This window comes from Bactrocera oleae, chromosome 5 (assembly GCF_042242935.1).
Source record: "Bactrocera oleae isolate idBacOlea1 chromosome 5, idBacOlea1, whole genome shotgun sequence".
NCBI lineage: Eukaryota > Metazoa > Arthropoda > Insecta > Diptera > Tephritidae > Bactrocera > Bactrocera oleae.
In genome coordinates this window covers 44,033,893-44,058,135 of record NC_091539.1, presented here as the reverse complement: position 1 = coordinate 44,058,135, position 24,243 = coordinate 44,033,893, and the positions used below count along the sequence as shown (strand labels likewise).

At 33.2% G+C, this 24,243-nt stretch overlaps 1 protein-coding gene across 1 annotated transcript in view; it reads right to left on the bottom strand.

The window, feature by feature from the left end:
• LOC106623710 (uncharacterized) overlaps positions 1-24,243 on the bottom strand; it is a 159,101-nt gene that overhangs the window by 17,064 nt on the left and 117,794 nt on the right. The window contains 2 exon segments of the mRNA XM_070109375.1: positions 6,813-6,886; positions 19,182-19,373. Coding sequence (XP_069965476.1) covers positions 6,813-6,886; positions 19,182-19,373 — 266 coding nt within the window.

Sequence of the window (24,243 nt, the reverse complement as noted above, 5' to 3'; positions counted from 1 at the left end):
ACAGAGCTAAATATTAAAACATTTATTATAAATATTATATATGCATATGCTTGTGCCACCACAAGGATCTTCTAGTAGCAAACAATTACACGCGCTTACCCTTCACTTAAGTTGACTTGACACAAGCTGAGTTGAGTTGAAATTTATGGAGAATTTGCATGACTGTAAATTTCCGCGTTCAAATGGTGGAACACTGTGGAGCCAAAATTGCTTTAACTCAACAATCACAAATCCGCACAAATACGTACGATTAATATTTATTCACGAACATACAGAGATAAATTGCTGGCAAGTATATAATAAGTTTTAAGGATTGCGGCGAATATATATGTATATGAATGAAGAAAGTTGGGTGCTGCGATTGATGTTATAAATAAAGTGCTGTACAAATTTGTTACCGAGGAATAGGAATGAAAGTTTGAAGAATCAAAATTACTTTTGGTAATGTCAGAAAGCCTTAACCGCGAAAAAATTGCGGTCCTAAGAAGTTCAAGAGGAAGGCGTTTCCTCATAACCGCACCCACAACAACTTTGGATGATTTATAAATAATTGACATATTTGCGCGCTAAATGGTTTGAAATAACAAAGAAGAACTTTTCGTTATATGTACTACTTTATCCTTAGCAAGGACGTATGTTAATAAAGCCCTCGAAAAGGCTGCGTATCCGGTGGACAACAAAACCCTGCAAGTTATATTGATTATAACAATATAATTCCATGAAACCTTTGACTGGGAACGGTTTAGCTTATCATAAAATCAGCTGCAAAATTCATTTCATTCTTTAGTGCTGTAAGATACAGCGAAAATTTTATAACTTTAAGAGTAATAAAAGCTACATAACGCTCGCGGTCGTACAGCTCTTATTTTCAAATCTAATGCAGAATAAACTTTAATAGCGACTACAAAACTAACAAAAATATATAGCATAGTTTATGTACATTTCCAGATGACTTCTGTTGGCCATTAAAAGTGTTTTCTCTAGCTATCTTCATTTAATGTTTATGATTTAAAATTTTCACTCAGTTTTTAATTATCTCTAATTACAGACATCATTTGCAGCCTTAGTTTAACGATGATGCCAATTTGCCTTCTAAAAACCATTAGCATAAACCGAAAGTGGTATCAGGATTATATTTGTGGTGAAAGCGAGCCATAAAATACTTAATAAAATAAAACTGATAAATTAATAAAATAAAGGAAAACAAAATGAAAAAAGTAAGGAAGGGCTAAGTTCGATTGTAAGTGTACATTCTTACAATAGGTACAGGTTGTAAGGAAAGTGCTGACACGACTTTTTGCGCAAGGAATAATTGAATCACAGAAATAATCTTAATTTAGTGCCTAGCTATGGTACTTGATAAGTTTTCGTTTAGATATCATCAAGTTTAAGTTTCATCAAAATATCTCAACTTTTACTCAAGCTATCGCACCGGATTTCACCCAAAATTTAACTCGCCTGATTAGCAAACAACCGTTAACAACAATGTTAAAAGTTTTCAACAAAATATTTACTTCAATTAAAGTAGTTTAGTAAAATAACGGCTTATACGAAAAATTAGTATTTTTGTAACACTTTAACACAGCGTTGAGTCATTCTATAAAAATTCTAAAAGTAAAACCGGAAGTAGTAAAAACCTAAAAAGATTTCAAATATTTTTTATATTGAGTGAATTTAATAAATATTCAAATATTAAAATATGTATGGAGTAAAGGCAGCTGGATGTTTCAAAACCCTGAATACCAGTTATATATGTAGGTATACACTGCTTTTAGCAAAATACGTTCTTTCAATTTCATTAAAATAACTTCCACATTGGCCGATATCAAAATATATAAAGTCAACTGGAATTTTAAAAATCTTTATATTAGGTATACGTAAGCTAAGGGAAGTATTCACTCGATTAAACCTATTTGTGACATAAGAATATATTATTATCAATCAAATACTTTCCTTGAATTTCAATTATATATCTCATATATTGACCGATATTTTCGGCAAAAAGTCTGCCATACGTACTGGGGACGACATATTCGGTATATGTGGACTTGAACAGTTGTGGTCCTATTTTGACAATTTTTAGACTCGCGATGATATTCCTAAAATATCAAAAATATTGCAAAGTTTTATCTGAATATATTAATTGGTGATTGATTTTTTTACTGGAATATTAATGAATCGTATGGAATTTAAAATTCTGCTATATGCCTGAACCGAATTTGATTGAAATTGGTCGAGGAGATCCGGAGGTATGTGACGTGTAGGCGTTGCCACGTTCATCATCCAATGTTGACCCCGGTAAAGCTCTCTTGTATCATCCTGGGTGTAACATTTTATGTTCCTGGCAAAACTGTTATATGACAGAGGGCAGTGTTATCAACCGATTTCACCTATTTTCACATTGTCCTAAAAGGTGTTGAAAGGATTTGTCCTGTGCAAATCTGGGTGATATAGCTTGATTGGTTTAGAGGATATATACATTAAACCTATAAGGAACGGGGCCACGCCCTTTTTTTTAATTTTTAGCCTACAAGTGCCCCTTGCTACTGCAATCCACTGAATCACAGTTTTATATAATGGCGTTTTGTTGGGGTGGCAGTGATCCAATTACGCCCATCTACGAACTCATCCTCTATTTTTTGACAAGAAATACGTTCACAAAGTTTCAAGATATCTCATTTTTTACTCAAGTTACAGCTTGCAGCATCTTCTTTTGAAGACTACTATTATATTCCATGGGTTGCAAAAAATTAAACATTTTTTAGGAAAACTGAATATTAGATGCTCTCAAAAATGTAAGTTTATATGTGAAAAGTATTGGATATTCCGATAATAGAATGCATTTTGGATTGCTATTGTTTTAATGGGTAATGACTGTTATTTTCTGTATACTGAGGCTAACCCAGGTATCAGTGTTTATGTTTACAGAAAGGAAAAGATCCAAGCGGATATAACAACTGTTCCTATATACAATATATTTTTCGAAGGTAGTGAATACCTTACAATTTGCTTTATGTTTTATAACGTAATCATTCAAAACAACATTTTTTTTCAAACAAAATCACTAATTTTATATAAACATATACTTGTAGAAACTTCAAAGACCATTTTGATTTCTCCAATAATTGAAATACCCTTTATGCATTTTAAGAGTAGTTTATATATATTCAAAAGAGATCGGTATATAGTCTACCAAAAAATGACTATTATGAAGAAAACAGTATTTCCAGTTGAGATAGGTTTTGGAGCGGGTTTTCTTTTAGCCCACGACCTATCTAGTCAAGATCAGATTTTTTTCGAAAAACATTTCGGCCCAACTTCGAAATTAATTTAAACGAAGAAACCATGAAAAATAAGTAATTAAATATTTAAGGCAGGTTAACGCTAAAATGATGTCATAAACACGATGTTGAACAAAGATAAGCAGAGCGATAAGATACGAGCAAATAATCACAACAGGATGATATTAAGCTGACCAACACAGCACGGCGAAGCAATAAAGAAATTAACTGAATTTTTGGCAGTTACTGGAAGGTCGATATTTACAAAGGGCGAGCCAAAGGAGACGAAGTCAAAGCTAAATGAAAACAAAAATCACATTTGTGAACCCCTAATTCTATAAAAAAGCATAAACGACAGCTTGCACCACAAAAACGGAGCGCTCAAAAAATGTAATAACTCTAAGCAACGGCAAAAGCGATGCGTACGTACATTCCAGTGGTCACAAACAATTTGTGTTGAGGCGCAATTTTTATATGGTCATACCATTAAGTAAGCTTTACAGAGTCAAAGTACAAATAAACAAAAGAAAAAAAATGTATATGCTAAGCGATAAAAAATGTTAGCAAAAAACCAGAAGACCGCATTGAAGGCCAGACCGAGTAGTAAAGAACAGAAGCGGCGCAAAAAGTAAACAAATAATGCTTATCAACATAAAGTATATTATAAAGCTCATTAAGCTGTGAGCGGCGACCAGTCATTCGCCAAACTCGAAGATGGTGTGGTATTTTGTTGAAAGGGAGCGCTAATGTTCCCTTGCATGCAATACTCATACATTAGTACTATATTCATATATATTATATGTATACATATAGTATGTCTGCACAGCATCTGCAATAGTGAAATTCTCACAGCAGGGATGTGTGGCGCATTAGCATTGATGGCCCCAGACACAAGGGTCCTCTTAGTGAGAGCTACATGATAATATGCTTCTGAAGTCAATGCTGATGTGTTTGTTTGTTCCATGACAGTTGACCTTTAATACAGCGCGATGTTAACCCACACATAACAACACTAAACACCTAATCAAGTGACACAAAATAACAAGAAGCGAGCTTAAAATGTTAATGCCACATTATGTTTCTGCGATATTAGTGGCGCGCATTGTAAGTGAATATTGTGGTATGCGCGGCGGTAAGATGTGTACATAAGGAAATTTTATATGTATAAATACACCCAAGCTTACATCTGTACTATATACATATGTATTATGGCAATAGACCTTAAATGCCGATAACAAGAATTTAATAACTTACTGAATTTTATAAAAAAAAAAATTTTGAACTTCTATATATATAGAAATGAAACCCGTTTCTCGTTGTCACGCCATAACTTGACAACGGCTAAGCCAAATGGCAGTTTTTTTTGTAGTTTTCTAATACTCTGTAGAAGGTTCTTACGGAAAAAAATATTAAGAAAATGTCTCAGAAAGATTGAAAAAATACATTTAATTTTGCATATTTTAAAAAACCACGTAACAACGCATAGCATTCACAGCCATAGACTATATTGAAAGAGTGCGACTTTGACGGTAATATTAATAATACCAGTAATGATTTCATATTAATGTAAGTATTAATAATAATAAAATATATATACTATGAGTTAGATTTCAGAATAGAAGTTAGATTTCATATACTAACTGCAACCAAACACGAAATGCCCTAAACTTCCAGCCAATTTTAGCACTATTGTATACGGACAAAATTAATTAATTGCCCGTATTTTCCCAGTCGCACAAAATAATTATTTAAATTATAACTAGCTCGGTAATCGAGCTATATGGACAGAAAAAAAATGCTGAAATTAGTTTTGATAAAACATTTTACTAAATTAAACTGCTTACTCGATATAATTTAATTATACCTTAGCCACAGCAAGGCGTGGCCGGGGTCTTCTAGTTCGTGATAGAAAAAAAAAGCAGCTACTCCATATCCGATTAGGTTAGGCTATATCAAGCAGCCACATATATACAAGTATGACTGCTAAATAGAGTAATAGAAAATTATGTTGATCGCCTTGAATTCATAACAAATTGCTTAAACATTTTACCTATACTCCTTCTGATTCAAATGGAGGCCTGTGGAAGAGAGATAAGGGTGAATTTCCCACCAAAGATCTTACGGTACGAGGTGCTAGTTGACCAACGCTTGTCAAGCTCATGTTAGGCCTAGCCAATAGACCCATACCAGCCTTATCATAAAGTATCGATGAGATTGATGAGCTGGCGTATTTTTTAACTCGAGCGCAAGGTTAGCGAACTCAAGGCTAGTATGGCAGCCCAGCTATCGGAGCGTATGCATATTCATTTTTCTGAAGGAGCATTTGTTCAAAAGTAGATCTACTGCCTCTTCAAGGGCCGTCAACTATCATAGCTTGGAGCTTGGCGTTCTGTCGTAAAGAAGACTGAAAATGAGGCGCATCAGGTTCAAAACTTATACATAAATACTTGAGATGAAAAAGTTTTTCATACTAGCACTTGATTCCGATCGTATAATTTGTATGGCAGTTATGTACTAAAGTGGTCCGACATCGATATTGAGTCCGAGCTTCTTTGGGAGAAAAGGAAAATCGACTCAACTCATCATGCTGATTAAACGATATATATTTCAAAGGGTCTCCGATGTTTCCTTCTGTTACAAAGTTTTTAGCTAACTTAGTAACTCCGATCTAAAAAGGAGGAGAAACTCAAGAACCTGAAACCCTAAGCCGCGTAATCCGTACTCTTACTGGTCTTCGGTATTGATGCAACTTAAACCTGCCTACAAGCCACGGAGTTTGTCCTAATCTTATATTTGGGGAATACACTTAAGCTGCGAAAGAAATTTATTTATTGTAATATTCCTTGACCCAATTCAATCTTTATTTGTAAGTAATTTTTTAGTTTTACCAAAGATTTTCAATACTTTTTCTTATTTATTACATTTTCGCATTTTCCTGTTTGCAATAGCGTGCCATTAATTTCATTGCTTTACGACTTTTCGAGCCAGTTTTTTTTTTGATTTGTTTGTCGGGCAGTTTAAACCAATTTTCATTAACTCACATAAGGCAAAAAGGCACAAAAAGAGAATTTAGTAATTGTCAAATAAAGACAAAAACAAGAGAGAAACGCGCAAACCGTTGCCCATTAAAATGCATGGTTTCATTAGCATCTGCGATTGCTATATCTTCCACAAAAGGTTCCTTCCGCATTTAATTAAAATAAATTGTTTTGGGGTCAGAAAATATTTTATGCTTTGCTTCATTTGAAGCGCGTGAACTTAATTAACTTTAAAATGAATATTGATCATTTAGTTGAGGTTGGAGAGGACCTTGGTATGTGGGCATAATAAATATGCAACTCATTTTGTTGTATAAAATTAAGCAGTCGAATGTAAATATAAAAATTCTTTCAAGTACTACAAAAGCATATTTTAAGTATATACAATACATATGTCTTATATATGTATATATATTTCTTTATAAATATATATATACATGCGTGTACATATAAGTGTAGCAACATTAATAACATATTTTCTTTCATCACTTACCTCAAAGCTAATAATGCCACTGTGGTCCTGATCAAGTGTGTTGAAAACGTAGTGTGCATACAGGGTTGGGTTAGCTGGTGTGTACAATTTTGACGCGTAATTGATGTTGCATGGTCGGATGAATATATAGTTGTCAACAGCATAGTTGAGTTGCATTCGATTGTTTGTATATTTCCGGAGTTTTGTGAAATAAATAAAAATTGGTTAGGCAAGAAGTACTGTTATTTTATTTAATAGTAGTTAAGTGTAAAATAATTCAACATTTGAAATGTATCCAAATATAAGTCGGAAATAATTAAGTTCGGGTAGAAGCGACTAACAAATATTTTCTTAAGCGACAAGCATATAAGAAGTATGAAATTGAACTGCTTCCAAAAATGTATTGCCAAAACTATTTATTTATTGCTTTCATTGTTAATAAAAGTCCAACTTACAACAGGCGTAATATACACCATTTTATTTCTGAGATATCCGCTCAAAAGTCAATCTATCGTTTATAAGAGCTGGCGCAGCACGTGAATCGAAGTATTTATTTTTTTTAACAAACAACTTTTCACTAAATTTAAAATTCTCACTTAATTTTAAAAATAGAATATAAAGGAAACAATAAAAATATAAATTATCTCATCATATAATCAATTTATAGGATCTGTTGGAAGGTATTAACAAATTTTGCCCATTTTGATACTGAGCAGCACTATACTTGTAGTAAGTGAAAGGCGTAAAAATATGGTACAAAGTCGATCGCAGAGACTGAAATAAGTTCTCTTGATATAAGAAGGCTAAAGAATACATGAATACAAATCATTAGTTTGGAAAATAATTGACTTTTCTAAGACTTTACAGTAAATCCATGCTATTATTAGTTAAATTAATTTATGTAAATTAGTAATGGGTTATGTTACATAACGGGTTCACATTTTATAGTTCAAATCCCAACTTGCATTACTATTTTTATACTCTCTCAACAGGTTGCTACAGATTATAATAGTTTTGTTCAAGCACTAAACATTCCAGAGACATTAAATTTTACCTCTGGTCTGGATGGTATGAGATGAATTAATAGGAACCTTGTTTAAAATTAGACAGTGGGGGTGGCCCACATTTAGGTGAAAACCCATATCTTGGGATCTGCTTAACTGATTTCAACCAAATTCGGTACATAACATTCTTCTCATATTTCTATAATATGTTATAGTCCGAAAATGGGCGAAATCGGATTACAACCACACTTGTTTCCCATATAGCACCGTTTTAAATTCCATCTGATTCACGCAAATCAAGCAACAATGAAGTAAAACTTCGCATGAATTATGCGTTTAAAGTATGTCAGCTTGTGACTAAAAATTGTCTAAATAACTGAGGCAGCAGTTCCTACTTCTAATTATTAAAATAAATAAAGAAGTCTCAACCGAGTATACCATTTGACTTTACGAGAATATAAAATGTTCGGTTACATCCGAACTTAGCTCTTATTTACTTGTTCATATTAGAAGTATTCGAAATATATACAGATCAAAGTATCGAGAATATAGTTTGTATGAAAATATTTGTGTGTTAGTAAAAGGCCTCTCTCAACGGTACTTAAAAAAAGGAACTTTTACTTATATTTCGTTAGTTTGAAACTTAAAGTGCAATTATAAAATTTCACTTATTTTATAAATTTATTAATAATAAGTATGTCTATTTAAAAAAATTACCAATTGCCCCCGTAAAGCCCTTTGAGTTGATAGCTTTTATGTAGATTTTGAATAGTTTGTAAACTTGAAGCAATCGTCGAGCTGAGTCCATGTAGCCATGTTCGTCTGTCTGTACATACACGAACTGATCTTTTGAAATACTCCAATAAAAATTTCGAAGCAGTGAAATTTGTACAACATAGCATTGATTTGCTCTCACGCCCAGACTGATGGAAAAGACGATATGACATCAAAGATGCCTTTTATGAGAGCTTCCAGCACGCTAAAGGGAGCTGCCACGTCACGATGTCAAAATTGTGCTTGGCGACTTTAACACCATGGTGGGAAGAGAAACTATTTTTGGGAAAAAGCTACAATCTCAACCGACAGCTAAATTGTTTTCTACGCGATTTGCAATCCTGCTCTCGGAGAGCAATTATCAGCCACTCGGGGTAAGGGAATTGTGGGACAGCATTTCAAGCTCCTTACGTACAGCTGCCAACGAAACTATTAGCTTCCGTAAAGGTCGAAAGAATAGCTGGTACGATGAGGACTGTCGTGTCGCAGTGCAGAGAAAACAAACTGCCAACCTCTCAATGTTGCGATCGAACACAACATGAGAGGGGTGGCTTCAAGTAGCCAATAATGCCTTTTCTAGCCGTTTTATACCAAACGAGGCTTCAGACAGGAATACTCCCTATCATGTGATTTCTTCAATTGATTGCTGGACGACATAAGCGGTGTTTTCGCCAGTAAAGAAGAATATCATTAGTACAAAGAAGTTTCACTTGTAACAATATTTTGCAGAATATCAATAGGATACATATATATATGTATATCTATATGTTGTTGAAAAGCAACACACTTAATGTAATTATATTGTTGTCTATGGCTTACACGTAATCATTTGTTTATAATTTTTCCCATTGCCAACTGTCGGTCCTAAATTTCTCTGTTTAGAGCAGAAACTATCCACAACTGTCACTTTCACTGTCACTGTCACTGTCACTACTTAGAAAAGTTCGCTTTATAATGCGATGCCATTTATATAAGAAAATCCATGCAAATTACAAAATAAACTAAAGCCATTTAAAAACAAAAACTTACAGCATCTGAATGGGAAAAAAATTCAGATGTCAGTTCTTTCCTTTTTTTTCAACTTTTCTCATTCTGCATTTCGCCTTTGGAAAACGTAATAAAAGTGTAACATCATTCCGTTTTTGCTTTCACTTTTTCTACAAGCTTCTATATGTTGCACTCTCATTACAGATTTATTGAGTTTACTTTCCGAGTTTTTATTTTTTGCATTCAAATGTAGTTACTTTTGAAATTATTCCGTCGAAAGCCGGCTGCCTTCAGCTTGAAATCCCCTCACATTTCAATTTTAAACACACACACAGTTTGCTAGCATCCACTGCTATATTCACATATACAAATGCAGGGAGTGATGCCTCTATCTCGTTGCCTAACTTTATTATGTAGAACCACCTACATCGGCAAGTACACATCATTCACAGTGTGGTTAGAAAAAAGAAGGTCAATTAAGGTTGTACGCACATTCGTTTTTACTTGCATTTATTTTTTTTTGGTTACACAACAGCCTTGATGGATGTTAAGCCAGCACTACCTCCGTCACTGCCTCCGCGCTTTGCAGTCTGCTTTTCTTTTAGACATTTATGTGTGTGCGTGTGTGTGTTATTAAGTGTTTTATGTGCATATGTTTTTATGCATTTATTTCTCTTTTAATTTTCCACTGTTTACCAAATTGCATCAAAGTGATTTATGACTGCTCTTCAGTGTGTGCGCTTGCATATGTATGTATACATGTACATTTTTAAGCAAGAGAACTCATACAAAGCGAAAATGTCGGTACAAATACATTGTTTTATATGAAAAAATTAAATATTTTCATGAATATAATGACAACATTTGTGTTTAAGTGTAGCTAAAATACGCATATTGTTATATAGTGTTAAAGTCGGTTTTACTTTAAGACTATTTGCCACACTTTCTCCATCTTTTAAACAATTAATCGTAAATGGAAAAAGTTATAATTTACATTCTAGAAGATTAAATGCAAAGTGTGGAAAAAAATTTGTTCTACACATATTTCTTAATTTAGAGTGAGTTTTGAATCGTTCTTAAAAACATTACAAAAAAATTTGATAAAAAATTATCATTCACAGCAAGAAATTTAATACTCTACCTTTTCTTAGAATACACAAACCTCCGAACACCAAACAATAAATCTAACGATGTAAAGCAATTTAAGCAGCTGTAACCCCTTTAAAATTAACAAATCAAAAAAAAAATGTTAGGCTTAGTTTGGTTTGCCATTTTATAATAAACAGACCAACTACGGAACAACGTTTGAGATCCCGATTTTCACACGAAAATTTAGTTCAGCGATGAATCTCACTTTTAATGGTTTAATGCATAGGTTAGTAAAAAAATTGTGGCATTTTAAGTAGTGATAATTCACCACACCGTTACATCTGTCACAGCGGTGTACTCTTTAGGCAGAAGGAATCATTGGTTCACGTTTCTTCAATAATTAAGCAGGCCATAATGTTAAAGCCAATGGGGAATGCTTTAAAGCCATGATTAATAACTTTTTCATGCCTAATTTGGAGAATTTTGATGCGGATACCCATTGGTTCCCACAACACGGCGCTAAATGCCGTACAGCCAACGAAACAATCAATTTATTGCAAAAAACTTTTGGCCTGTGACGTACTCTCCAAGATCGTGCGATTGAACACCGCTGGACTATTTTTTGTGTGATTATGTGAAGTCGCTTGAATACGCAGATAAGCCCTAGACAATTGCCGCCTTGGAAAGGAATATTCGGTACGTTATTGCTAAGATACGGCCCCAGTTTTTATTTTTAAAGCATAATGGCGAACCTTTATATATAATATATATTACTTAATATACTTGTATATCTTTATGATAAAGCTTACTTATTGAAAAAGTGGAGACAAGTTCTAAATTAAACACAAAACAAAGTGCGGGGCCGTGAAGTTATGAAATGTAAAATAAGTCAATTAAAAATCGTCTTTTTTTTTGTATTAGATATTTATCTTTACTCGGCTTTTTTCTAACCTAAAAATCAAGTGTGTTAACTGTACGACGCAGATATGAGCTATTCAGTAAACGACGGGAATTTGGTATACAAAGTAGCACGTTTTGTGCATAACTTCGATGCTGTTAATCGCATAGAAAAAAAAAAATTATATTATCGACTATCCTAACCGGAAGTAATAAGCAATGATTAATGTTTAACTTTTTCTGTTTGTTTATTGGAACGTGGCTGATGAAATATAGATAACGAAGCCATAAGTCCTCGTATAATAAAATGCTTCATTCTATACAATAAACAGTAAGAAAGAGTGGGGTGGGTTAATATTTTTTCGATGCAATTCAAATTTTATGAATACAATAGATCTATATGTAATAGCGATAAAAGGGTCTACATTCCATGGGTAGAATATACAAGGTGCGTTCCAAAGTAAACAGTAAAAAGTAACAAAGTAAACTCTATTAGCGCCATCTATATGTCGACTAGTGCGTTAGAATCTGCTATCCTTTATCGACTTCCAGTAAAAAATTCATGACATTTCATCTATTGAAAGTGAAGTTATTGCGTTTTAAGTGTCAGTATGTTTTTGTCATCGGTGCGAAAATGCGCATCGAACACAGAGCCAACATTAAATTTTATTTTAAAATTGGTAAAACTTTTACCGAAACGTTTCAATTGATGAAACAAGTTTATGGCGATGATTGCCTATCCCGTAGCAGAGTGCACGAGTGGTTTCAACGTTTTTAAAGTGGTCGTGAGGACTTAAATGAGAAATGAGGCGAAACCCAAAAAATCGCGCCTGGAGAAGTCAAAAGTAAAGACAATGCTGATTTGTTTTTATGATTCCAAGGGTATTGTCCACAAAGAACTTGTTCCACCCGACCAAAACGTTAATGCGGTATTCTACCTTGGAGTTTTCAAACGTTTGGTGCGCCGTATTCGACGTGTTCGGCACCACCTCCCGTATTCACCTGATATGACACCGTGCGACTTCTACCTTTTCGGAAAAATGCATTTGCCGATGAAAGGAATACGTTATGCAGACGTGCCATTCAAAAGGTTTGCACCGGCATACTGGCGGCCATACCCGGCAATGAGCTAAAAGACTCGTTCGACATGCTTTTGGACCGTGCAAAAAGCTGTAATAAAGCAGAAGGAGACTATTTTGAATCAAATTAATTTGTTTTGTCAATAAAACAATTTGCTCTATCTTTTTTTTAAAAGTCCTGTTTACTTTGGAACGCTCCTTGTATATTCATGTACAAGTTTTATGAAATTAAGGAAATTTTATATATGATTTGAAAAAGTAAACTTATGTAAGCGCTATCTGTATTTATCTATTTATTCGTAGCATTGTACAAATATGTACAATGTGGCAATTTGACTTGAAACTATGATATTGAGTTATGTGAGAGCCGATCTTGTTTAAAAAGTATTTCAACTGCGGATATATTCAGAATAATGCCGAGTAGAAGATGATTTGCTCATTTTCCAAATATTGAAAAGATAGAAACAGAGCTTGGCACAGAACTACTTTCCTGATTTTAGTACAAAGATAATATTATAATTATATCGACTTCTCTTAGGACTTAGGAACTTAAGTTTATTCAAATATATACCTTTTCCTTCTATATATAGGTTTCTTGCTTATTAATAGATGCCAATTACACTTATAATGTAGCATATAAGTTTTTGGTTTTTGAGCTAGAATTAACTGAACGGTTGACCTTAAAAAGGGAAATTTGAACCTGTGTAATATGTACTTATTTTTTTTGACCTAGTCTTGCCGTAACCTCATGAATTGAAAGATAACGCAATGTGGTTTTCTTTATGAGTCTAAAAGCGAAAAAACATTATCACTCGTAAAGTCTCAAAAAACAGGTATCGTCTTAGATGTAGTTCTTAACATGATAAAGCTTCTGACACTAATCTATTAGTATATCAGTGGCTTTCTCTTTCTTGATCATTGTCAAAAATATGTGTGGTATACCGCATATTCAAGTATATAAGGGTGCCCGTTATTTCCCAAGCTGATTTTGTTTTCTGCCAACGCCCCCTAAAGTTTCAGTTTCTGTCCTGAGAAAAGGATCCAGTGCGAACAAGCGCTTTATTTTCATTTTAAGCCGTGCTTAACTTATTTTATTTTTCCCATATATTTTATATGAGATTTTTTGATTTTTACAATAAATTTTTTATCTTCAAAGCAAATAAATCTGCTTTATCTTTGAAAGAGTGATATTCTAATAAAAATGTTCAATATATGCACACACAGAATGAATAAATCGCTTGTATAAATGCGCTGGCCATTTGATGTAGAACTTTTAAAGTAATGTTTTTGTAAAAAAAATCGTCAAAACCTTTTTTGTAGAGCGGAAAATTTTGTATTAGAGTATCTCTTTTTAAAGTATTACGATAAGTAGATTCATTTGCTTAATATAGTATATCAAAAAATTCCTTGTAATAAAAATGGGGAAAGAAATATAATTTAGTCCCGGTTTAAGTTGAAAATAAAGGCCTTGTTTACGTGCGATCTTTATTTTTAGAGCAGAAACTAAAAATGGGACGTTTAAAATAACAAAAAAAAAAAACAATTAAATAGAAATTTTGGACACCCTTATAAATACATACATTTCTTTAAAATTGTTTTTAATAAAAGTGTCAGATTTCTGTTGCCGATGCGAGACGACCTTTTTTCGGCACCCACTGAACATGCTGTCATACATTCGCTCGCAAATATGTGTATGTACATGCGTTAAGCTTCTTAAGTAGGCAACATATTTCGCTAGCTGCCAACTTATTAAATACGTGTTCGTACATCCATTCACACTTACTCACACACACCAATACACGTTGGCTCACTAGCCGCATTGCGCTTGTTGTTTGCTTGTTTGATAACATTATTTTCTTGTTCAGCATGTTCGAGTTATTTTAACCTAAACCAACAAAAGAACACAAACGTGAGTAATCACATATATGCGTATGCTTAGCCGATGTGCCTGTTTGTGTACCAGTCTACAAATAAGCTTTGACCTCAACGTGCTTATTTACTTGCACTTGGCAATGGTTCTCGTCAACGCGCAGCATTTCGAGGGCGTGTTGCCAGCTGTAGGCAATGAAATGAAAATGAAATTCTGTATAAAAGTGCCCATTAAAGCAAAGCCAGGCATCTGTAAGTCAAATACTAACGGTATGGTAAAAATTCAAACGTGGAAAATACACATCATCACTTATTTTAAGTAGGATTTATTGCGTAGCCTATATTTGGGCGCACAGGCTTGTAATTTAGTAACCATACCAATGAGAGGAAAACTGCTTAAGTACACATATGCATATATTTTTAAATTAAATACACACACTTATACATATCTAGAGTACTAGATTATACCGTTAGATGCGTTGATATACGATTGGATTACATGCAATCTATGTTACATTTGTGTGTCTTTGCAGGCGAGAATTGCTGCAGCTTCGTAATTTATGTATGCATTAATATTGATCTAATAGAAAGCCAGTAAGCCAAGATTTTAGTCAATTTGCCTACACGGCTGTTCAAGGCATCCGTATTTTTACGTTTTGCTTATAGTATGGACTCGCTGTAAGTACATGTATATCTACCTACTCGTAACCATATAAATAACGGAGACCAGATACCTGTCGATTCGAAACAACTAGTTGTTAATATCTATACTTCCAACAAAATAAAAATATGCACGTTTATAAGGGTGTCTTTTAGTTCCTAAGCTTTTCTGCAAACGTCCTTTGAAGTTTCAATTTTTTCCCCAAATAAAAAGTTCAACGTAAGTAAGTTCTTTATTACACCTTGAACAGGGTATATTAAGTTTCCCACGATGTTTGTAACACCCAAAAAGAAATGTCGGCGATCCGGTGTATATATACTACTACTAATGATAAGCGTGACGATTTAGCCATGTCTGTTTGTCTGTCCGTCTGTCACTCAGTTTTTGAGATATCGATCTGAAACTTTACATACGTCCTTTTCTCCCCAAGAAGCTGCTCACTGGTCATACAAACTGAACGATTGGAATAAATTGCTCGTATGAAAAACTTTTTTATTTGATGAGATACCTTTATCAAAGCATGGTATATTGCCTAAGGCAATGACCCAATTTCCAAAGAAATTGTTCAGATCGGATCGCTATATCACATAGCTGCCATACAACTAAGGAAAAGTTTTTCATTTGACGAGATATCATCATCAAATTTGGCATGAACTGTTGCCTAAGATAACGGTGCAATCTCGTATCGAGCCACTATAGCGTATAGCTGCCGTATACACTGTCCGATCAAAGTTCTTATAAGGTATTGTTTTGCATTTCTGAATGTTATTATATTTCGGTGAAAACGAAGTTAATACTTTTTCTTAATTGAAATTTAGGCCGTGTTTAAATAATTATACTTTTTCCATATATTTTATATAAGACTTTTTGATCTTTTGCAATCAGTTTTTTATTCAAATAGAAAATGAATTTACAATTTTGAGAAAATTAGACCCTATTACATAATGTTTCGTGCTACAAATAAAGTTCTGTTGATTTTTTTCATAAAAACATTGATTCGAATGCGCAGTTAAAGTTTTGCATCAAACATATTGTATTCATACAGTACACCCTGTCGTATGAGCAACATACATCGTATAAATTACTTGTATGAAAGCTCAGTACATTTGATATATGACTTTAACAGCGTATAGCTTTTAAAGGAATATTATAATGGAAAAACATATTTTTGGTAGAAAGAGAACACTTCATATTAGAATATAATTTTAAAGTTGTAGATTTTCTTGCTTAAAGCAAAATAATAAAAAATACCATGTTATATACATGGGAAAATAGATATGATTTAGTCACGGTTTAATAGAGATGTATATTGGATCCTTATTTGTGGTCAAAAAGTGAAACTTTAGGAGGCGTTTACAAAAAAACAATCAACTCGTAAAATAACGGACACCCTAATATTTATGTATCATAAGGTACAATATTCCGAAAACAGGTTTCAATGAGAATTGTATATTGATGTCTCTTTTTAAATTTTTCCACACATTTACGATATACGCAAATAGCCTAAATAAACATATGTAGTGTCTGTGCGCAAGCAAAACAATCATTCAAATAAACATATGTAGTGTCTGTGCGCAAGCAAAACAATCATTCAATGTAAAATAGGAATGGCAATAACTATTATCTAAATACATTTTTATTGACGCATCTATCATACTATGACGCCTATACAGGCTTTTAATAAAAGAACTGTTTGTTAGATACAAATTTAGCCCTATGGTAGATAAATGTGATACAAATCGTTCTTCAAAGTTAATCGGAGCCCTCATTATCTGATTTATGTGGACTAGAGGTGCGTGTTGGTAATTATACATACAAAAATTTAACTTCGTTAAGATATCCCTATTAATAAAGGATACGAGTATTAACTTATTTCGAGGGATGTAAATATTTATAGTCATTACAAAAAATTTAACGGAATGTCTGAATGACTTCATTAATTTTTGATAATGTATATTTTTGAAATTTGGTAGTTTGTGAAAGTTTAAAATTTCAGCTCTATCTGAATATTTTGTTATTGCATAAAACTCGCTAATCGTTTTAATAAAACTTTATACAATTTCAACTTTTGAAATAAATTTATAGATATGAAAGTCCGTACTGCATTGTACTAGTACAAGATTTTATTCAACCACATAATCGCCACATACTTTATTAAGTTAACACAAACCCAAATGCGCTAGTTTCTTCTTGCTAATGATTTAACTGAATATATACATATGCATTAGTTAAGTGTTCTGTTATCACTGCATAACTTTGACTTCGGCTTCTTTTAAGCTCTGTCGTCGCTCTTTACTTTCTTAATTTTATTCAGTTTCATAGTTGCCATCGCTGTTACTATTAAGATTGCTGTTGACTCTGCTCTGAAGATATGAAATTATTTGATTTGGCCAGTTAGGGATTTAATTTATGGTATCCCGCTGTATTTCTAAGTCAGATAAATGGAAATTTCATTGGCTTTAGTTTTATGCGATAATTTTTAAATAAATTACAGCCTGCAACTAGGGTATATATAATATATAATATATGGTATAAAGTCAAATCGGAATTTCAATATAATTCTAATAGATATATTATTTTTACCACCAGGGCGCACAATTAACAGGAAAAGATGTCTTATAAGTTTCATTACGATATCAGACAGATTATATCAATTCATTGCGATATACATACATACATTATGACAGGAGAAATGTTTTTAAAAACTTGATAGAATTAGTATATGGGGTTTAAAGAAGCATATATATACCGATTATCCGCTATCGTCTATATATTTATTGTACGCGGCCTATAACATGATATGAACCGACTGCGCCTATATTAGGAAGATGGTTATTTTGCGGGTACTAGATGTGCCATATTTTAGTAAGAAGAAGTTTTTGTTACTAGAGTTGTCTAATGCAAAAGTGTTTTATTCCATCTTATATGGTAGATTGCTGTTTAATTTTTACCACCGAATTAAAGGTTCGCGTGTAAATAAATTCTAAACAGGGTGTATTAAGTTTGCCATACTACTACTACCATATTAAATGTACATACAAGTATAAATGTTCAGTGTGACGAGCTGAGTCGATTTAATCATGTCCGTCTGTATATATTGTACACAAACCAGTAAATAAGTTTTTGATATGTTGATCTGAAATTTCGCATACGTCTTTTTCTCAGCAAGAAGCTGCTCATTTGTTGGAACTGCCGATATCGAACGACTATAACATACAGCTGCTATATAAACTAAACAATCAAGCTCAGGTCCTTCTTCAAGAAATTTGGCACAGATTATTATTCAAGCACCAGTATAATTTCCGAAAAGATTATTCAGGTCAAATTACCACACAATAGAATATAGCTGCTATACAAACTGAACGATCGGAATCAAGTGCTTGCATGGAAAACTTTTTCATTTGATGAGATATCCTCTCGAAATTTAGCAAGGATGTTTGTTAAAGGCATTGCTGCAATCTTCGAAGTAATTGTTCTGATCGGACCACTACAACATATAGCTGCCATTCAAACTAACCGATCAAAATCCAGATAAATATCTTTGTATAACCTTTTATGCGATAAAAATGCACTTGCAAAGGGTATTATAGCTACGGTGCAGCCGAAGTTAACGTTATTTTTTGTTTTTCGCATTAATAGCGAAATAAATTGTCCGCTCATTCAAGAAAGCAGCCGTGCCAACTTCAAGGTTGCTTCTCCAAGATATTTAATTTTTGCACAAGATATGAAATGTGCAAACGGTCGGACGAGCAGACAAAACCCGCAAAATTAATTCTTCATTCTGATATCTCTCTGACCTTTCACATATCTAATATACTCTTATCCAACATGTTTAAAGTATAGTATTAAACAAATTTTTATTTTTTTTTTAGTGGTTAGTTTTCACACTGATAATACGGAGCGGGTTGTATTTACAAATTAACTGGTGAAAAGGAATATCATAAAAAGACATGTACAAATAAAAAGAGCAAGCAGAGGCTCTATTTAAAAGCAAGGTGTTATCGAGCAATGTATACTGTACCACACGAACCTCCCTGTGGGAAAAACTGCGAGTAGATAAGTTTGAATGTGTCCTCTTTGACGACACCCGTCGGACACTCAGCCTTAAAACCGCGATAAATTCGTTTGATTTCATCCTCCGTGAAGCGCGTAGTACGACTGAGGGCACTTAAGGAATCGGGACGATAGCGTGCGGGTGTCTCAAATTCCTCCAACTCCGAATCTGCAAAAAACAAAAACAAGAAAGAGAGACAACTATGTAATAAAGAGTTACTCTGCATTCAAGGATAAAGTTAAATTAAACACTTTGGTTTTTTTTCTTGCGTGTGTGGCTGCAGCCTGAGAGTGTTTGCCTTTAGGTGGCTTAAAGGATTCTCCTAAAAGCACAAACGCGTTTAATTTTTAACTTGTTCAACTAAAGTCTTTTTTGTTTTCTTTCTTTTTCACAAGTTTTTTACGAATGTGGGTGCCCTTGTGGTATATTGGCCGAGTGTTTGTCGCGTCAGTGCGTCTCAAAGGCTTACAATGTCAATAGTCTTTGCGTGGCTTTGTGTGTGTAAGTGATGTACTTTGTGTGACGGTGTTGTGGCAAGTCTTAATGTGGCATGCCAACTTGCTGTCAAATGCTGGTGCTTTCGTAAATGAATATATACCGACACATATGCATGTATAGCAATATATGGAGACACATAAAAAGTGTGTCTTTTCAGTTGTCATTTGGGTAGTTCGCTTTATTTGCTTCTTCGCTTATACTTCGTATACTTTTTTTTTTTACTATTTTCTCCTGTTTTCTAACTTTTATTCATTTTATCTTCATTTCGATTTCTTTGTCCTTAAGGGTGTAAGAAAGAAAATCAACAATTGTCATGTGTATTCTTCAGTCTTCATCCCACAATATTTACGCTTCACTGATTCTATTGTATTAGACTTTTACCGTTGTTAGGTTTCGCACTTTACGTTTAATATACATAGCGTATATATATGTATATATGTATGCATTTATGAAGTGCGCTAAAGACGCCTAACGGCAAATGTAAAGTATCCTTGAGTCTTAAGTTGAAACCTTTGGGCACTCTATGTGTTGTTAGATCTGGGTATTTGCTTTAGTCTTTGATTGGGCATTTTTTGTGATATCCTTTGAAAATACTTTAATGTAAAGGAAACCATAAGTTCTTACAAAAAGTTACAGTTTCTTAGGAATTTAAGAATTTTAAGGGTATATAACCGCTTGCAAATTCCGAAAAATTACATATATATCGAATGTATAAATGTGATATTTTTTTTGTTTTTAAATTGAAACTATTTGTGTTGATCCAGCAATTAGTTTCGGAGAAGTCAGCGTAAGTGTAGGAAGATTTTAAGTCACTGTAAGTTGGCTCAAAAAAATGTCTTATATTTGGCTGGACCGATTGACTTGGTTTAAATTTCTTGGAAGCCGTCATCTTGTCAAAAATCACAATTTTTCCTAATCCTTCAACTTTGGTTATACTATTTTTTTCGGTTCATGAATTTGAGATAATTTTAACAGAAAACTGTTGCTTACCGATAGACACCTTTTTCGGTTCTCCTGGAGATAAAATTAATGTAATCAAAAATTTTTCAAAATTAATCGCTGGTTATGTAAGTAAATCAAATTCTGTAGGTTGATTTTAGACTTCTTCTTTGCTATTTTTAGAACGTTAAAAATAATTGTTGAGTACTTTTTAAAACTGAAAATACCATATCAATAATACTAAGTAAATACTATATCTCTTGAATAAACTCTCTAAAAAATCAATCATTGTATCTAGGCTTGTAAACCAAAACTTCTGGAGTATGCGTAAGTGAATAAAAAATGTGGAAAACGGTTGGCCTCAAGGGCCATCCCTGCGACTTCCCTCTAATTTCATACGCTAACGTTCAAATTTCGCTTTTTCCACTGCTTTTGAGCTCTTCAAAATTTTCGTTTTCGATATCTAGCAAGTAAATCAACCGATTTCGACCCGGTTTGCGGCAAACGATGTGTTTCTTCAAGGTTTAGAACTGATTAGTTTTTGGTGTCGATCGGTCAAGTCGTTTGGAAAAAATTCTTACCCTTTGGAATGCCGTTTAGTTTATTCAAATCGGTTGAGCAGTTTAATAGTTATAAGAGGGTCACATACATCCACACACACACACATACATCCACACATACATACAGACATACGGACATCATCGTAGAAATGTTCGGGGAAGCTTCCTCGACCCTCAGAACGTCGAGATCTGTTGAGAACTCGATTTTTGCAAAATGGGGTGAAACCAATATCTTCCCGATTTTTAGAAAATTTTCCATTTTCTTAGCGGGAAGTTAAAAAAGTTTAAACGAAAGAAATTAGAAAATAATTCGAGCGCAGAGAGTAGTTCTTCTACAATACATTTTGATTCAGCTCAAGCATGGCTTGATATAAAGGAAAGTAATTAGATTGAAGGTAAGAGCAGAAGATTTAAACTACCTTCTGAAGCAAACTTCAAAATATAGCATTAATAACTACGTTCTGTTATTATTACAGCGTTTTTCGAAACCTTTGATTGGCGGAAATCTAGGCTAACTGTCATCGAGGTTATCTACCAGTAGATCGAGAAACCCATATTTTGGGTTTGTACTATAAGAGAAGGGTATTATTAATAATGGATGCTCTCTGGTTAAAAAATTTTTCAGGTGAAAGCAACATTAAAGTTAGCGAGTTCAGTTCTACGCAAGAGACAGATTTCAGCACAAATTTATTATTATGGACGACTCTAATTCAGCATTTTATTCAATTTAACATAATAGTGTATGTAATTTTCCACAGTTCTCTTTCATTGTTGGCGGTCCATTTAAATAACTAGTATAATATAATATGTTCACTTCGTTACTCTCCAGCGCTTGACGGTCCAGGGCAGCAAAATTAAAGGTCCACACATATTGGAGCAGAGCAATAATGATTGTTTGTGTTTAGGAAACCGAAAAACAAATACCAATTAGTCCATTTTTACAAAGAGCAAATATAAATTTTTGTGTTAATCTTGAAAAAAAAAAAACAAAAAGTTCGCTGACATATACGAAATGATGAAAAATTGTTATGGCATTGATTGTATGAGTCGTCTTAAAGTTTATATATACGTGTTTTCGACTATTTAAAAATGATCGTGAAGATTTTATTGACGACCAACGGCTATGTCGTGTCGAAGCTAGTAATACTTGTAGTGCTGAATTGCTGGAAAAGGTCCATGAAATTGTTGATATCAATGTAAATTTTACTACGAGAATGTTGGCTTAGGGATTTATAACGAGCAAAAACAATGTGTGGAGAATTTTAACTGCAGATTTGGTTAAAAGAAAGATCTCTGCGTCTCTGAATTAAATGAAGATCAACAAAGGGACCTAAATATAAGCAATGGCATGCCCATTGTCCAATTTTGAGATGGAGCTTGTTTGTATCATTTCGGATGCAAAATTTAGTGTCTCTGATGCTTTATTTATTGATGTAGTTTTACTTTTAGTAGTTTTTATTATAACCGGTATATGGGAAGTGGACGTTATGGGGGTTATAATTCGATTTCAACCTATAACCCTGTCGAAAAAGAGGCTTAAAGGATTTATGCTGAGCAAGTTTCGTTGATTTAGCCTTGGTGGTTTGGAAGATATGTACATTAAACAAATTAGGGGGCGAGGCTCGTTCGGCAGATGGACGAACAGACAGACTCGTATTTAAACACGTTTCGTCATCATTTATATACATATAACTAGATATATATTTCGATTATTTTTAGATGATACACAAAACCGTTAGGTGAACAACACTATTATACTCTGTAGCAACATATTGCATGTGTATAAAACAAAAATATTCTTCCAATTTTAACAAACATGGTGAATAACAGTCTGGCTTTTTAAATTTGACGCTCATAGTTCCTTTTGAGCTCAGAAACAAGCTTAAGTGGCCTGTTTTACTAATATATTACACACCAACAAAGTTATTTTCAAAAGTACACTTGCTTTCCATAATTTTAATACATATACATTTGTAGTACTTATTTATTTGCTGTCTACGCTCGTCTTTCTTATCTATTTTAGCCAGTGCAGTTAATTACAAGTTTTTGCCCTTGTAATATTTTTTCATTGAAGATTTCCTTATTTTTCTTTCCTCATTTTTATTTAGTACATAGAAGTTTGTTTTTTGTTATAAAACTATTACATGGAGTGAAGCACTTCAAAGATGGGAGAATGAATGTCAATATGCTCTTTTTAGGTCAAGCAATAGCGCTTCAATTGAAAGAATGTGCAATAAAAAGAGAAAGAAAAAAGTTGTTTTGATTATAAAAGAAAGTTATTTCTTTCACTTAAATAATTATAAAATATATGAATAAATTTTATTTAATATATATTATTTAAAAGTAATAAAAATTAAATAAATCCTTGGCATTTTGTTGTAAATTTAAAGAAGTTACTCCAATTAAATGCAGAGGCTATTTAGTTGCCTTTTTGGCTTTCGCAGGAAATGTGCAACACAGGCTTTTAAAATTAATCCTCATAAAAAGAATATTTCTGCGCATGCGTTGCATGTCACACACACATTCACTTTAACTTGCATTAAAATTTACAAGCAGCAAATATAAAAAGTAAAATCACAACTAATGAAAAACAAGTTGACTGCAAGGCAATGCGAATAATAAGCGCACAATAAAGTATAACCGGTAAACAACAGTCCGAAAGGAAAAAAGTGCAACGCGAAAAACAAGTTAAAAATAGTGAGCGCCCCAAAGTTCAAAGTGATTGTGGAAAATGTGCAGTGAATAGCTGAAGGGAAAAGTGATAAATATACAAGCGTGGAGAGCAATAGCGGCTGATATGCGCTTTTTATGAACTTTCTAAGTAAATATTTTATGCATAACTCACCCTATCAACTTAGTGAACTGCGCATATGAAGGGCAACTATGTACATACGTACATATATAATTACTGAGTGGAAATTATTTTATGGATTTTTCCCGATAAAAACTTTTTAAAAGAAAAATTTATTTGATTGACAGTGAAAAATTAAGTGAATGCAAAAAAAGTATGCCAAAGTGATATAAAAGTGAATATTTACATA